The sequence below is a fragment of the Hipposideros armiger genome, unplaced genomic scaffold (genome assembly GCF_001890085.2).
Source record: "Hipposideros armiger isolate ML-2016 unplaced genomic scaffold, ASM189008v1 scaffold_54, whole genome shotgun sequence".
NCBI classification, from domain to species: domain Eukaryota; kingdom Metazoa; phylum Chordata; class Mammalia; order Chiroptera; family Hipposideridae; genus Hipposideros; species Hipposideros armiger.
In genome coordinates this window covers 2,614,417-2,631,744 of record NW_017731404.1, presented here as the reverse complement: position 1 = coordinate 2,631,744, position 17,328 = coordinate 2,614,417, and the positions used below count along the sequence as shown (strand labels likewise).

Genomic DNA, 17,328 nt, shown 5'->3' with positions numbered 1-17,328 from the left:
TGTCTCTAGGACAACTTGAGGTCCCTCGCATAGGTGGAATCATACATATTTGTCTTTTTTGTGACTACCTAGCTCTATCATTTTTTACTAATATATTTAAATTTCTTTTTCTTGTTCCCACCACTCCATATAGTTATTCTTTCTTTCCTTCTTTCACTTGCTCTCTCTCCACCGACCCCCCCCCCGCTCCCCCCCAACAGTTATGGACTCTTGATTATATGAGGTCAAAAGGGAAAAACAGGGAAACTAGAATGTGATACCTCTTTAAAACCTCCATAAAGCACCACTCATTTCACAAGTGGTACCTCTCGTGTCTAAACGGGAAAACAAAACAAAAAAAGGAGTCGGTCGTGAATGAACAGAGGGAGTCTGTGGGCGGGTCCGCTCCCAGCAGAGAGGGCTGCGTGGGACACAGCAGCCTCCCCACCTGGACTTTCCTCTCTGTTTCCAGGGAGCACCATCATGTATGGAGCACTGCTGCTGTTCGAGTCAGAATTTGTGCATATCGTGGCGATTTCCTTCACGTCGCTGATCCTCACGGAGCTGCTGATGGTGGCCCTGACCATCCAGACCTGGCATTGGCTTATGACGGTGGCCGAGCTGCTCAGCCTGGCCTGCTATATTGCCTCCCTGGTGTTCCTACACGAATTCATTGGTAAGACCTCCCCCGTCCCCCGATGTGAAGCCTGCCCATCAGGTCCAGAGTTCTCTCCATCTTGTGAAGGAAGCCAGCCTCCCCCAGCCCGCACGGGTCCAGGCTTCTTTGTCCAGCAGGCCTTTGCATTCAGCTGCCTCCGTGTTCTTCCTGGTGTGCCCTTGGGACAAGGGGCCGTTGTGAATCAGCCGTGTGGAACTGAGAATGTCAGGCATGGTCTCAATATAATAGTGTTTGCTTTTAGAACCACGACATGCCGACTGGCTTAGAGGGGATTCTTTTTAATTCAGGAAGGACCTGGTTGGTGGGTTTCTGGGCTCTGTGGAGCTATGGAGCTGTCAAGTATCTAGGTCTTGCTCACAAAAGAATGATAGCCTAGCAGGACTTACCATTGTCATTTAGTTGACAAGCTGCCTTACCATGGAAGCGTCTTTGATCGCATCTCTTGTGTATCAGCAAACGCTCCTTCAAAAGGTTTTGGGGGCTGGCTGAGTGGCTCAGTTGGTTAAGAGCATGAGCTCTGAGCAGCAGGGTTGCCGGTTTGATTCCCACATGGGCCAGTGAGCTGTGCCTGAACTGAGCTGCCACTGTGCTGCCAACAAGGTGGCAGGATGGCTCAGCTGCTGAGAGCACGTGCTCCTAACAACAAGGTTGCCGGTTCGACTCCCACATGGGATGGTGGGCTACACCCACCCACAAGTAAGGTTGAACATGGCACCTTGAGCTGAACGGCTGCGAGGTGCCGACGGGAAGCCGGATGGCGACTGGACTTGGAGCTGAGCTAGCTGCGCCCTCCACAACTAAGACTGAAGGATAACAACTTGGCTGTTCCCCTTCCCCAATTCCCCAATAAAATCTTTAAAAAAAAAAAAAAGGTTTTGGTAAAGATAAAGGAGCATCCTTGTGAAAAGTGAAGTCTTAGAACAGTTTCACACTTGTCCCCAAAAGTTTCTCAGAGTGGGTTTTGCGAGCACCTACTATGTGCTCAGTGGTTTGAAGCTGGGGGTGGTGGTGGAGGAGGGTGTAGTCCCAGAAGTTTAGAAGATGTGAGCTCTGCCCTCAGGGGCCTCTGGTCAGTTGCCTTAGACATGGACCCATCACAGGACTGGGCGAACAGCACATGGTGGGTCGTAGGCCTGGCACTTAGTGGGTACTTAATGCCAGTTGCATTTTCCCCATCCTGCACTCAGGCAGTGCAGAGGGTGTTGTACTATTGAAATCCACAAGCTGTTACTCCTTATAACTGCAGGCTTTACCGTCCTGCACCAGGAAAGGCAGCGTGCCTGTCCTTAGGCCAAAGCCCCCAAGGTCACTCTTTTTGACCAGGGGGTCTCAGCCTGCCTTGCGTCACCCTCAGACCCGTCCTGTGGCTTTCTGTGACCATCACTCAGATGAAGGGAAAAGCTGGGAAGCAGAAACGTGCGTTTGAGGGTCACTTCCTGCTTTCCGGCGGCTGTGTTTAGGAAGGAAAAACTCCAGCTGTCAGAGTCCAAATCAAAAACACCTGTGCGAATTGTTTTTTACCCAGTTTTCTTTTCCTAGTTGTTGAAAAGAGCGTTTCACTGACTATCAGGAAGCTGCAGGAGCGGGTCAGGGAGGGAAGGAGAGAGTGAGGAAAGTCGAGCTGACAGCCTTTATGGGCTGAGCCGGTGGCATGTCCCCGTAAAGACTAGTGGAGGCAAGGAGCCAACGCTAGGGGGCCGTGCGTTGGTGATGGGGTGATAGCTGTGACGGCTTTCTCGACTGCATGCACCTTCTGGCATGTTCCCGTCTGCTCACCGCTGTCTTCCCGTTTGCTTGCAGATGTGTACTTCATCGCCACTCTGTCGTTCTTGTGGAAGGTGTCCGTTATCACTCTGGTCAGCTGTCTCCCCCTTTACATCCTCAAGTATCTGCGAAGACGGTTCTCTCCCCCCAGCTACTCGAAACTCACGTCGTAGGCTGTGCGCTCGCTCGGTGGAGGGGACTCCGGTCTCCACTTCCCTGACAGACAGAGTTTAAGTTCTGTTGATCTGAAACCTCCACCTGTGGACCTTGCAGTAATTGCTAACACGTGCAGTTTTGACGTGATGAGGCTCTGCACGACGTCCGGACACTGAATCAACAGGAGGGAGGCTCTGAAGAGGAGCCCTCGCAGGCCGGCCCGGTGGAGCCCCTGGCGATTCATGTTTGAACGACTGTGACTGTGTTCAAGCTGGTGGCTCAACCTGGAGACTTCTCTCTGTGGGTCACTGTGCAGGCTTCCTTATGACTTGAATTTTGTGGTCATGTGATAAAAAGTTTCTGTCTAGTGGAAGATTGTAGAGGATTTTTTTTTTTTTAAACAACCCTAACGTGTGTACTCTTTCTGTCTTTCTCGCTCTTAAAAACTGGTTTCGGAGAAATGTGAAGCTCTTGGTTTAGGTTTGGGGGAAAAGATAATGACATTTGGTGACAAGTTATCCAGACACTAATCTCAATGTGGAAATGCTAAATACCCTCTTGAAGGCAGCCCTGCTTGTGAAGCTGTACAGGGCTTCCCAGGATGAGAAAAAAAACCAAATGAGAGGCAGGAGCGTGTGCCGTAAATCCAAGATGTTACCCTGCGCCTCGCTCAGCGTCCACGGCGCTGGAGTTAGCGTCACCTGCCACCTCGTAAAAGAATTTCAAAGGCGTTATCCCGCTTTGTTCGGACCTGGTAACAATTATAAAGCCTGTGGCTATCTGAGGACACCTTCAGACATTTACAGCAGAGTGGTTTTAGCGAGAAACGTGCCACCGAACAGCCCCTAAATGTTGTCGACAGGGTGATAAGAGACTCAACTAATTCTTTAGACAACACAGCCCATGTGGCTGAGACCCTGGGTCCAAAGTGGAAAGGTCAGGGATTGGGGCTCTTTACTCCCACAGAAACCTGTTTCCTGTTAGGAGGGATTATTGAGGACGCAAGTACAGAGGCAGAGGCATCTTGCCGTGTTGCCGTTCGTGGTGGCAGCTTCAAGGAGGGAGACCCCGTGGGAGGCGGCCCGGGCTGTAGCCCTTGGCTCTGGACTCCGTTCCCCAGCCTACAGATTTCCCCGGGAACTTAACTGAAAGGCAGCCAGTTGTAGAGACCCCTCCCCCACCAGGATGGAGTACATGCATGTGTGTTTCTTATAAAGCTGTGGCTTCTCATTTCAGAGGAAGAAGGGAGTGTGCAAGCACTGGACGTGGCAGGGCAAGACGTTCTTGGGTTTCCCCAGTCACTTCTTGCAGCAGCCACATATGCATGCCATAAGGGTTGGTTTTCAAGAGCTGACTGTGTTTGATATCTTAGATTTGTGATTAATTCCTGATGAGTACATACCCTTCCACCCGTCAGCATGGCGCTTCCTGTGTGTGCTTCAGAGACGTAAGCTCTGGCCTGGTGGCTGACGCCCGCTACCTGAGGGCAGTCTTGCCCTCAGAGGGTTGGAGACATGGGGAGCCAACCGTTTCTTGCCTTTGGAGCACCCTTGATATGCTCGTGTATTTACGTTGCCCTTTTACAAAAAAATATTATAAAATGACAGTAAGTTGGAGGCGCTGGGAAATTGGTTATTGGCATCACTTCTGTTGTGTTTTAGGATTCTGCAGTTTTTTCCTTCTTTTTTGTTCCAACCATTTCTGTCCTCCAGAAAAGAGCTACAGACAGTATACATTGCAGTGAAGAAATGGTTATTTAGGGATAGAATCTTTGCTCAGAACGTTCGGAAAGGTTGAGCAGGTCTAACTTTTTCACTGCGTGATTTTATGCAGTTTTGCAGGTATAGGAGGGGGACCTGGTGCTCAGACTGTTGGCACCTCAGTCTGTCTTCTTGGAAGTCAGACTGTAAAACTGGAAATCTTAAGTAGTTCCACTCTTGAGTTTGCAAACCCTGAACCTGACCCTGTTCACAGACAGGCGGTGGCTCCTGCAGGTAGGTCTCACGGATTCCTTGTTAGGAAATTTTAGATGTTTCCAGCACATACAGGGGATGAAGATGGCCTCTTTGGCCTTTTCCTTAATTCCCAATTTTGATCGAGATGCGTGGGTTGACTTTAAAGTCAATCCCTAAGATACTGCTTGACATCTTGAAGGGAGAACGCTTCTGGGGGGGGGGGGCTGAAGGAGACGTCCCTGGAAGGCGAAGGATGCTCGTCAATGCCACCAACAAGGCCCTTGTCTCAGTTACACTCCGGCGTAGGCAGTCAAGGGCAAGAGGGACTGAACCCCAAGCGGAGACCACCACATTGTAAGCCACCCCTGTCACTGTCAGCCTGCTCACCCCACCCGCTGGGGTCCTGGGGTGTCTGGGAAAGCACATGGGTGCTTCTCAAACTCTGGAGACCCGAAGAGCGGGAGTCGGTTGAGAGTGTGATCCTTACCTGCAGACATCGGACTGTGATCCGACAGAGCCAGGGCGCACGTGGGCACTTCCGGCAGTTATCTTAGTTGTGGGGGAAGACCAAGAAACAAACAAAACATCTGACTTATTTTATAGGAAACTCTTGAGTTCACACCCCGTAAGCATAAGGATTGCGTTGACTTTTTTTCTTGGCTCCGTCAATCTGGAAAGAGCTTAGGAAGCACCACTGGCACCTTCCCCTCGCCTTGGGACTGGACTCAGTGGGACCTACGTCTCCCAACAGCCAATTTAATTGGGGGCCAGAGTTCCCCATGGCCACAATCAGCTGTTTAAACACTCCTTAAAGTAAAAATGACAACGTGCCCCCCCCACCGCCCTTCTACACTACATATTTCTGTCACAGGGTCAGCACTTTTATTATTTGATGACTTTTATTATATCTTTTGGTGATGGGTGTGTGTGTGGGGGGGATGGGATCTGTTTGGTTTCTCTCCCCGACCCCGCTCCTTTCTTTCTCTCTTGCTCTAAGAAAGCGGCCAGACAAGCTTCTCCCTCTTGAGTGATTTCTTATCTGACAGTTTTGAGTCTGATTTTGAGAGTGTGCACGCACGTGTGTTGCCGATGGTGCTACGGAAGGCTGGTTGCACTGACTTGGGCTGCCTGGGGCAAAGCACTTTGCCACAAGGCAATGAAGAGCACCTTGACATTGGAGCAAATTACCTGTTTACAGCCACCTGGAGCTGGGAGGCCAAGAGGTGGGATTTCGCCCACTTTCAGCATTATTATATCCAGTCCCCAGACTTGCTTCCCTTAAGGGAAACTCTCTCTCTCTCTCTCTCTCTCTCTCTCTCTTTTTTGGTAGCAGTAATCTTAAATACCAACATCTGCTTACCCTTTACTCAGTATGTTCTCTGTTGAAAATTTAGGGTATTTTGACAACTTTTGAATGTATTTTGAGTTTTGTGCTCATTGGAAATTGAGATGATATGCCTGATTTTGTTCCTCCAGACTTTTGTTTTTATACTTTGTTTTGTTTCTGCTGGGGTGGGGATGGCAACGCCCTTCATGGGGGAGTATTTTAAACCTTGGCCAAAATTGCAAATGGGACCTACGTATTCTTCCACTCGATCCTACCCGAGGCAAACACCTATCAGCTGTTTTAATCTTCAGTCTTTTTTTGTGTGTTTTAAAATGTGTGTGTGTGTGTGTGTGTGTGTGTGTGTGTGTGTGTGTGTATGATGTCATCTCAAGTTTTTCGAAGAGAGATTTGGTTTGGGTTAAAGTTCCATCACTCCCAGCTTTTCCATTAAAAAAATTACAAGGCGCTTTGTAAATACAACAGATTTTATTTCTCCCCCCTTCTTTTAACATAACGCTTTTTGCCATTTATATAGACTTCTTATGGAAGATTCCCATTAATTATGTCCGTTTCATCTTGGAAAAATTATGTTGTGGGATGGAACCGAGGAGCATAGCATTGTGTGAGCAGGGTTTCCGATAACCTTGAGCTCCATAGCATCTTCTTATGCCAAAGCAGCAGCGTTACCTGCAAAACTGTCTTTTCTGTCACAGCCGGGCTGGAGGTGCCGTCGGAATGTCGCTGGATAATGTCAGTGAATATTGTGTTCGTGGGGGATAGGTGGGGGGTGCGGTATTCACAAAAAGAAAAATCGTGGCTAATTGGTTGTTTTGCTGTGATGGGGCTAATGGTAGGCTCATCTAGGATTCCACGAGTTCCTCATTAGATCTCTTTGTATGTAATCCTCATTGTCAGTGTTGGCTAGCACAGCATTTTTTTGATGGGAGGGGGAGCTCTGGTGCAGTGTGCTTTAATTTAGCAGGAAATCCCAGATGATTTAAATTCTCGATCCCGTGATGACACACATGTGATCCTGCGTGTGATCCGAGCGGTTCTGCTTTCATTGTCTGCCAGCGTGGCCCGTTTCCGTTGCCCAATAAAGCTTGTGTACTTTATGACTTTGGAGGTCATTTTAATTTGTGTGGAAACATGAAGTCTGGTGTCACAATGGGCGCTTTTTATTATCATGCTTTTATTTTGTGTGGCTCATGGTATATAAACGGTAAAATGGGTGTTTCTCCGGTTAAAATTATTTTGATTTGGGCAAAAAAAACCCCCAAAACAAAAATCCCACCCCAAACCCACGCATTATTTATTATTCTGTACTGTTGTCTATTCCAGATATGTCAGAATTTCAAAAAGTAATCGACACATACAGGAAAAAAAAAAGAGAAAAACATTCTATAAGGTTCATGTTATAGCAGTCCTTGATTGCTTTGGGATACCTTTTTTTAATCAAGTGATAAAAGATTTAGGAGTGTGGACACTTAAGATTTAGGCAAATGAGGTTTTTAAGCTGTTGTGTAGGATGCAAAGAACACGTTTTATTAATTTCATCCAGTGATTGTCAACCAGGGGTGATTTTTGTCTCCCGGGGGACATGTGGCGATGTTGGAAGTCATTTTTGGTTGTCACAACTAGAGGGGTTTGCTTTGCTGGCATCTAGTGAGGAGAGCCCAGGAATGCTGCAGGATACAATGCACCCTACAAAACAGCCCCTACACAACAAAGAGTTATCCGACCCCAAATGTCAAAAGTACCGAGGTTACGAAACCCTAATAGACTGCGCATGTCAGGTTTACCATTTGTAAGAGTCTTTCCTCGTTTCCAAGGGAATTCAGTCGTATACACGCCTGTGTCTCAGGAAACCAGCCCTGTATGCCTCCAACTGGCCAGATGTTTTCATTAGTAGCTATTTGCAGCGTGGGCTGCTGGTTTCCTCTCATCGGTTCTTGATTGAAAGGGCAGTTTTCAGTTATGGATTAGAAAGAGAATTGTAAATTAGCTTTGTCTCCATCAACAGTGGCTCTCCTGGGAAAGTGGGGGACGCATGCTCTCAGCTCTGGTGACATGGGCTCGGAAGCCACGGACAGTACTTTTCCTTAAACGTGTGCTATAGGTGTAAAATTACGGACTGCTGTTGCCTGTAGTGAAATTCCATTAACTTGCTGACGCATCTCCAGTCGAGCCACTAGAGGGAGCTTGAGGACTGAAAGACATTGTTTCCTGTTTTCAACAACCAGGCAGGCCCAACGTACCCGACTGCTTAGTTTCAAGACGCTGCTTTCATAGCTTCAGAATTTATTTCATGGCCAAGCAGCTCCGTTAAAAACAGACATTTCTTTTTATGTTGTTGACCAGACTTAAAAAAAAAAAGAAAAAAAACGAGTTGGGGGAGGGGGCGCGGGCGATGAATATTTATTTGATCTTCGATATTTGTATTTTTGAATAATTGGCAACTGGGAAGGCTTGTCCTCCTCACTGTTCAGGCTAATAAGCTTTTGAGACGCAATGTTCCAACACCCCAAGTACTTTAACTGTTTTTGTTATGAAACTTGTAAGGGTGACATGAAACCCTGCGGTATTTGTGAGGAGATCTATAAATGATGAATTTGCTCACCTCAAAATAGAACTGTAGTCGCTCCAAACTTTCCAGAAGTCAGAGCACAGTAACAGAATTCATTCAGGACTTGCTAATTTCCTACTTTAAATGGGTTACATAACAGAACAGTCCCGCCTTTACGCCTCTCAAAACTACCCATGAAGTGATGCTGAGATGTATCATTAAAAGCTAGAAATAGCTTTGCTAACCTCTGGGAAAAAGATGAGTTTTTTTGGTTTTTTTTTTTTTTATATCTCCCCCTTTTTTTCACCCAAACATTGCATAATGTTAAAAAAGTCAACTCTTTCCGTGGGGTTGAATTTCATCTTCCATGTGGCTGTGGTCGGAGGGGTAACTTAAACACTTTGGGGGCTGGTGGATTTTTGGAGGATCTCGCATTCCCGGATCAGTTTTCATGTGAAGCCTTAGCAGACAAATCTGCCTGATCCTGAGACTTCTCCCTTCCCCTCTTGCAGCCCCCCCGGTGCCCCCCCCTTTGTGGATGAGTTATCGACGTAGCGTCTTTTCAGAAAGCCTGCCTTCACGTAGGGATGCCAAAACAAAGCCAACCTCAGCTTTCCATATTGAGGTTTTGATTTTGAAATGGATCCCCCCCAAATTTGGGCTAACTGAATCATGTGAAGTCACCAGCCCCACAACCTATGCCTGCAGACCAGCCAGGTCTCATTTCTTAGAACTCAGCTTGCAGGCTCTGCTTGCTCACACTAAGAACTCGGTGTTCCAAGCCTCTGTTGTCCATTTTCAAGAGATTTAAGAGAAAAACATTTCTTTTTTTTTCTGTTAGTAGGTCCAGATAAGCCCAGGAATCTTTTTAAATTTTCTTTAAGAAAGATTGTAGACTCCAGAAAGAGAAAGGGGAATAGGGGTCGTATGGAATATGCTGACATTTTCATTCATTCATTCATCAAATATTTCCTGAGCACCTACTGTGTGCTGGGTACTATGCTTTGGGCTAGATGCACAGTGCAGAATAAGATAGACAACCCCTGCCTTCATAGTGATCATATTCTCACACATATTCTGTGTGTGAGAGACAACAGACTTTCATATCTTCCTAAGACAAGGCAGGGTGAGTGGTGGGCAGAGGATAATAGAGTGAAGAAAGTGATGGGAGTCAGAAAAGGGCCCTTTGGGGTTGGGCCAGTGGAATAGAAGCCTGCAGGATGAGAAGGAGGGTGCCACAGAAAGCGCTGGAGGAAGTGACATTCAGGGACTGGAATGTGCAAAGGCCCTGGGGTAGGAAGAGCTGGGCATGTTGGAACAGCTGAAAGAAAGACACATGGCTGGAGTGCTAAGACCAAGAGGGAGTGTGCAGGAGATGAGGGTGGGGAGGTCAGTAGGGCTCACAGACCATAGGGTTCAGGCTAAACAGTCTTGGAGGAGAATCGAGCAAGCATTATTCAAGTTAGTCCATTGCATTTAAACAATATCCAAGGGTCCCCATTTCACTCCCTCCCTCCCACTCTCCCTCACTGACCCATCCCTGCCTGTTCCCATTTCCACCTCAGTGCTTCAAGGGGGCTCAGGTGAGACCCCCTCTCACTAGACTCAATCCCCTCCCATGCCTGGTATTTCAGCGTGCTTATATTGGCATACAGGATGCTAACTATTAAATAAAAGTCCTTGGATGAAGTTTCTTCTTGTTTTCCAGCCGTTACTATGAAGGGTCCCTGTTCAGCCCTGCCTGAGGTGCTGTTGGTAGAGGTGACAGTTTGTTCACAAGTCCTGGAAAGCAGGCCACCTAAGAATTGGGAGGTGAGTCTGGGGGGAGAATAGGTAGAGCAAAATCAACTGGGCCATGTTGTTTCAAAACGGCCACATTTCCAAAAATGCCCACTTGGGTCAGATTTCGAAGAGGAAGCGTTTGCAGTCATGAGCTGCGTGCGGGAGCCCAGGCTGTGTTCAAATTCCTCCCGAAGAAAAGTAATAACGAGAACAGGCTGTGGAAAAGAATGTAGTTAGTGTCTTAAAGATGGGCAAATACTCATTCTCATTTGTCCTTTTATGTGAAACAGATTTGTAAAAAGGCAATTGGAGTAGCTAATGACATCCAGAGTCCTGTTGATTCAAGTGGGGCTGAGGCTGGGGGTAGGGGGTGTGCTTACATCGGCCCAACCGACTAATCAGACCCAAAGAAAGAGGTGAGTTGATTACCCTGGTAATTGCGCAGGAATTCTTCAAAGACGTGGCCAATAATTAGAATGTAAGATGTTATTCTCTATGCACATAACTTAGCATAATTTTATTAGGCCGCTCATCACCACCAGAATTAGAGAAAATCTGCTAGCCAGGCTGACTTCTGCAAACGTGGAGACTTTTGCTCTAACATGGCCTCGTGCTTGAGAAAAGACACCAAGGAAAAGCAGTACCTCTCTTCTTGCCCTCATGGAGGGTGGCAGTAGAATGAATGCAATGTCATTTGAAGGGAATGTGCTGGAATTTGGGGGGTGGCAGCATAGGGCACCCTGCCATGGACCCAGCTGGCATCAAAACAGACTTGGTTTGAATACTAATTCCCACACTTACTAAATGATATGGGGCTGATTCCTTAAATTCTCTGAGATTGGGTTCCTCGCCTGTTATTAGGAGCGGGATCCCTGCTTGTGAGGATCAGCAGTGAGGCTCAGAGACAGAAGTGGCAGCTGTTGGCATCACTGTGTGCAGGGCAGAAGGCTTCGTCTCGCCTCAGCTCCAAAGTCCTCCATCAAAATGGGTTCACAAGCATGTTTCCTCCCAACACTGAGGCCACCCATCTGGATAGAGTTCTTAGAAGATCTCAAAGTTTGGGCGCAGAGGTAATACCCACCTTGAACCTTCCCACACACTTTTCACGGGCTGCAGGCACTCTGCCTGTCGATGCCCGATGGGCTCCTGTTCTCCCAGCTGGTGCTTTGAGTGGCAAGTGAACCTGCCTCCATTATTCTGGGCTGACTGGGGCCTCCCTCAAGGAGCTCACACCCCTTCAGGGCTGGGGGCGGGTGTGGCCCAAGGAGAAGGGGGACTTCCTGAAGACTCCATTGACACAAGTCGGGGTTTCGGAGGAAGAATGAGAATAAGTCACTGAATTGGCAAAGCATTGAAAACTTTTTTTTTTAACATGAAAAGAAATTCATTCATGTAAGAGAATAGAAGGCACATTTGCTTGAGTTAAAAAAATAAACCACGAGGCTTGAGACAAGTGATGGGGGAGGGGTGGCTGGTGCCCTTGTGGGTGGGGCTTCCTCCCTGGCTTCTGCTCTTAGGGGACCTGCAGGGACAGCTTGGGAGGAACCGACTTCTGGTTTTATCCTTAGCCCAGGGACGGGCCCATGGTTAGGGCTCAGTAAACCTTGGTGACATTGAGGGTTGTCTTTTTTTTTTTTAAGATTTTATTGGGGGATTGGGGAGGAAAACAGCCAAGTTGTTGTCCTTCAGCCTTAGTTGTGGAGGGCGCACCTAGCTCAGCTCCAAGTCCAGTCGCCATCCGGCCGCCCGTTGGCAGCTCACAGCTGCTCAGCTCAAGGTGGCGTGTTCAACCTTAGTTGCAGGTGGGCATAGCCCACCATCTCATGCGGGAGTCGAACCGGCAACCTTGTTGTTAGGAGCACGTGCTCTCAGTAGCTGAGCCATCCTGCCACCTGTTGGCAGCTCAGCTCGGGTGCAGCTCACTGGCTCATGTGGGAATCGAACTGGCGACTCTGTTGCTCAGAGCTCGTGCTCTTAACTAACTGAGCTACTCGGCCGGCCCGGTTTTTTTTTTGTTGTTTTGTTTTTTTTAATTGTGGTACAATATACGTAACACAAAATTTACTATTTTAACCATTTTTAAGTATACAGTTCAATGGCATTGTCATTGAGTTTTAAGAGTGAATTCTTAAAGATGGAAGAACCTGACTGAAGAAAGCGGTCCTTGCCTTGGCCTGGCAGTTTTCAGTGGCAAAGTGCTTTCCCTCCTATGCCTCCTCATCCTGTGGGGCGGGTGTCATTATGCCCATTTTGCAGATGAGAAAAGCAACACTGAGAGGCTGAGGTTGAACGAGCCCACATAGCAACTAAGAATGTTCATAGCAGCATTATTCACAATAGCCAAAAAGTGGAAACAACCCAAATGTCCATCAACTGATGAACAAAATGTGGTCTATCCATATAACGGAATACTACTCAACCATACAAAAGAATGAAGTACTGATACATGTTACAACATGGATGGGCCTTAAAAATGCTATGCTAAATGAAACAAGCCAGACACTATAGGCCACACATTGTGTGATTCTGTTTATACGAAATGTCCAGAGTAGGCAACTCCATAGCAACAGGAAGTAGGTTAGGGATCGCCTAGGGAAGACTGGGAATGAGGTGTGACCGCTAATGGATACAGGGTTCCTTTTTTGCGTGATGAAAGTGTTCTAAAATTAGATTGTGATAATGGTTGCACGGCTTTACACTAAAAGCTAATTGTGCACTTTAAAAGGGTGAGTTTTCTAGTATGTAACGTACATCTCAGTAATATACCCGCCGAACTAGTTTCCAGAATGGCCGTGTTGTTTTTGCATTGGTGTCAGCAGTGCACGGGAGTTCCAGTTGCTCCACAGTTTTGTTTTAGCCATGCTAGCAGTCATGCTGTGGTATCTCTTCATGGTTTTTTTTTTTTAGAAGAATTTTATGGTTTTATTAAAACACAATTTGCACACAAGCTGTCTGTTCATTTTCTTCACTGCGCAGCCTGGCATTGGGATTGGTGACGCTGACGGCCAGCTGGGCTGCTCCTTCCACAGTGGCTTTGCGGTTCTTGGAGGAGACGTTGTGAGCAATCTCAGCACAGTAAAATGTGTTGCACATCAGCAGCACTTCAAGCTCCTTGACATTGTGGACCAGGAACTTCCGAAAGCCACTGGGCAGCACGTGCTTTGTTTTCTTGTTACTCCCATAGCCAATGTGGGGCATGAAGATCTGGCCCTTGAATCTCCTGCGCACCCTCTTGTCAACGCCTCCGGGTTTCCGCCAGATACGCTTAATTTTGACATATCGGTCTGACTGGTGCCGGATAAACTTCTTGGTCCTCTTTTTGACGATCTTGGGCTTCACAAGTGGTCTGAGGGCAGCCATGATACCGAGTAAAAGATGAGTGCCACCTCCGTAGGCAGCGCAGAGGAAGAGAGGGCTCTTCATGGTTTTAATTGTAGGTTCTTTTTTTTTTTTAAGATTTTTTTTATTGGGGAATTGTGGGAGGGGAACAGTGCTGGGGAATTGGGGGAAGGGGAACAGACAAGTTGCTGTCGTTTTGTTCCTCAGTCTAGTTGTGGAGGACGTTGCTTCACTGGCCCAAGCTGGCACCGTCATTGCGCTCTTCCCTGGTGAGGCAGATCAGGCGCCGGCTTCTGGACGGCCGCTCACTGCGGCTGCTGGCCGCTCACGCTGGCTGCTGGCTACACACGGTAGCCCATGGCAACCCACTGCCAAAGGGGCTGCAGCCTACGCCGTCGCCGGTGACTCATGGCAGCCCAGCTCCAGGTTGAGCTGTTGTTTAGCATCTTAGCTGTGGAGGGCAGTGTCACTGGCCCTCATATGTGGGATCCGAACCGGGGCCCTCTGGCATCCCAAGCGAGTTCTTAACCATCGCGCCACTCGGCCGGCCCCAAGCCAGTTCTTAACCATCGCGCCACTCGGCCGGCCCCAAGCCAGTTCTTAACCATCGCGCCACTCGGCCGGCCCCAAGCCAGTTCTTAACCATCGTGCCACTCGGCCGGACCAAATTGTAGGTTCTTAATGGCTGACAACACTGTCTTTCCATGTGCTTCATCGTCATCCACATATCTTCTTTGGTGAAGTGTTTGTGTCTTTTGCCCCCATCTTTTTTTTTTTATCAGATTGTTTTCTTATTGTTGAGTTCCAAGAGTTCTTTATATGTTCTGGATGCAAGTATGTTGTTGAATGTGTAATTTGCACCCCCCTCCCCCACCAATCACTTGTCATTTAATTCTCTCTATTGTTAATACTTCTAATTCTAGCCGCCCTCGTAGGTGCATTGTGATATCTCATTGTGGTTTTAATTTGCATCAGATCATTTCTTAGTCTGGATGGTGGGGTCTTGGTTAAGCCGCTGTGGCTGTATGCGAAGGGGTCTCCACATGGAAGCGTTTTGAAGAGGGGGAGACTGTTGTCCTCTTTCTTACAGGCGAAGCTTTAAGAGGTTCAGTGACTGGCTCCAGGTCACACAGCGGCCTAGGTGAGAGGTGGGGCTGGGATTGAAACCCAGGTCTTTTGTCTTAGAGACATTTGTCTCTCTTGAGCTATAATCTCCTTCAACCCTCAACTTCAAGGCTCCTGGTAAAAGCACCAGCGTGACTTCTCTCCAGCAAGCTGCATTCCTTTATGGCAAGTCACGAGAGGTTGAGCAATGCCAACAAGGATGACGAATGAATGCTCCATTTATCTGACTCGCGTCATTCCTCAGGACTCTCCTCACCTCCATCCCTGACATAGCAATTCCCTGGAATTGCCACATTCTCTAGCTGCTGTCATTGTGGCTGTACCCACCTTCTAGTTATGAGCAGAGTCAGCCCTGGGATGGGGTAGAGGCCTCACGCCATGAGTCATCACAGGGATGTCATCACCCAGGGGGGAAGGGACCCACCCCCCCGGGCTGTCTGGAGGCACCGTTTGACATCCATGACTTGTATAGTTATGAGCACCTCCTGGGTGCCAAGCAGTTTCTGAGCACGGCGGATGTGGCCTTCATGGCCCCTGCTCTCTGATGGACTTCTGTCTTAGATGGGGGAGAAACAAAAAACCATTATTTAGGTCTTTGCCCAAATGTCCCTTCTCAGAGAGGCCTTCCCTCACTGCCCCATCTAATGTTATAGCCCTGTCACTCCCTAGCCCCTTACCCTGCTGTATTTGTCTTCAGGCAGTTAGTGCTATTAGAGCGTTATTTTTAGTCTTGTCCACCGAAATGTATGTTCTGTGAGGGGAGGGCTTTAACAGATTTGTTTTCTGGAAATCTAAAAAAACAGGCGGCACATAGTGGGTGGTTAATAAATGTGGAATGAATAAGTGAACAAACAAATACGGTAATTGCATTTCACAGGGATAAATATTGTACTGTGATGAAATTAAATCAGGATAATTCGGGAGACTGATCAGAGCGGGATGGAGGTGGGGGTGGGAGTGTGTGTCGGCAGTTTAGACTATTTGGTGGCCAGCGAGGGTGTCCTTGAACAGGTGGATTTGAAGCTCAAATCTGAGAGATGAGGGGAGCCAGCATTCATGAATATGAGCGAAGAGGAAATAGCACGTGCAAATGCCCTGTGGCAGGAAGGGCTCAGTGTACTGAGGAACAGAAAGAAGAGCGATAGTGGCTGGTGCTGGTGGGTGGCAAGAAGTGAGTATGGCTGTCTGGTAGAAAGTGATCTTTCTATCCCCCTGGGCCCAACCACATCATGCCACAGATCTCTGCCACCTGACCTTTCGAGGTCAGCTTAGAGACCCACTGTGTGTCACGTTGAGAGACTCCAGATCTCAGGATCATGGATTCCCATAACCAGAGATGTCAAGGCTATGGCTCATACGCCAGACCACATTGCCCCAAGTATGATTTCTTTCTCCAAGTCTAGGGCTGTGGCTTTTGGTAGTTGGATCCGTCCATGAGAACGCTCTCCTAATTCTTGAGCGAATTCCCCCAGGGCCCAGGAAATGCTTCTCAAAAAAAAAAAAAAAGAGACTTCTAAAAGCCATGTGGCTTCTAAATGGGGGTGTATATGCTGTCTTAGTCTATTCCACCTGAATTATCAGTTGAGTCCTCACTGTAGCTGTGTGGGTTAAGTGGAATTAAATTCCTCTAACAGATAAGGAGAGCTGAATATACTTCAGTCCCAGACCTGGCAACTTACCAACCACGAAATGCTGGGCAAATACTGCACTTGGAGCCTGAGATTATTCATCTGTGAAGTGGGTATGTATCTCTGTGTGTGCATGTCTGCCCAGTCCCTAATTGGTAATACTTGTTGGGAGAAATAGCTATAATGACGTATGGGAAGTGCCCGGCATGGTGCTTGAACATATAAGGCCATTCTGAACCAGTTACAGATCTGTGGTTGCACACAACCGAAATCAGAACTGGCGAAGTTAAGCCAAGAAAGAGGGAGGGGGACTTTATTGCCAGGATGCGGAGTGGCTCATAGACTGGAACTTTGGCTTGGAGCAGACAGGAACGAGGACACGCTGGGGATGCACATAGCGGGAGCTAATCCCCCTCTAGTGAGGTCACTGCAGCTTGTTTAATCACCTCCAGCTGTAGTGTGCCCCCAACTCTGCCACCCGATCTTACATCATCGGAGAGTCAAAGTCCTGGTGGGAGAATCTCATGGGCCCAGTTTGGGTCCCATGACAGGGTATTTTGACTGACAGTTCCTCCAGACTGTCAGCGGTGGGGAAGAGGGCATTCTCCAAAGGGATTGTTTTTGTGTCCTCAAGAAGAAAGGGTGAATGGATGCATGGTGGTCAAAGAATAACTCTTGGCCACGATGGCAATAATCTTGGCTTTGCCACTGAACTCCAGGCTCCAGACATCACCTCTCCAGGCTTCGGTTCCTATTCTGTCAAATGAAGGTACTGAGCTCTACAGCAGAGTGACTCAATCTCTGGTGGAACCTTAGAAAAATGAGGTCATTGTCTTCTAGGCCATCTCTTTTGATCAGCTTTGAAAACACCAGGAAGTCTCTTTTATATCTCATTGGCCAGTATTGCGATACATGCCCAAGCCTAAACCAATCACTGGTGAGAGGGGAATAGATAAAGACCAATCAGGTTTGACCCTTGCTCATCCTGAAGCCAGGGAGATAGGGGTAGGGGCAGTTGGCCTACCCCA

The 17,328-nt window shown here is 47.9% G+C and overlaps 1 protein-coding gene and 1 pseudogene across 1 annotated transcript in view; one reads left to right on the top strand and one right to left on the bottom strand.

Moving 5' to 3' along the window:
• The window catches only part of ATP9A (ATPase phospholipid transporting 9A), a 99,018-nt gene extending 92,040 nt beyond the window's left edge, over positions 1-6,978 (top strand). Inside the window, exons 24-25 of the mRNA XM_019640922.1 lie at positions 452-655; positions 2,459-6,978. Coding sequence (XP_019496467.1) covers positions 452-655; positions 2,459-2,595 — 341 coding nt within the window. The 3' untranslated portion in view covers positions 2,596-6,978. The remainder of the gene's footprint in view (positions 1-451; positions 656-2,458) is intronic.
• Positions 6,979-13,133: 6,155 nt separating this feature from the next.
• LOC109381837 (60S ribosomal protein L32 pseudogene) lies at positions 13,134-13,616 on the bottom strand (annotated as a pseudogene).
• Between the last annotated feature and the right edge of the window lie 3,712 nt (positions 13,617-17,328).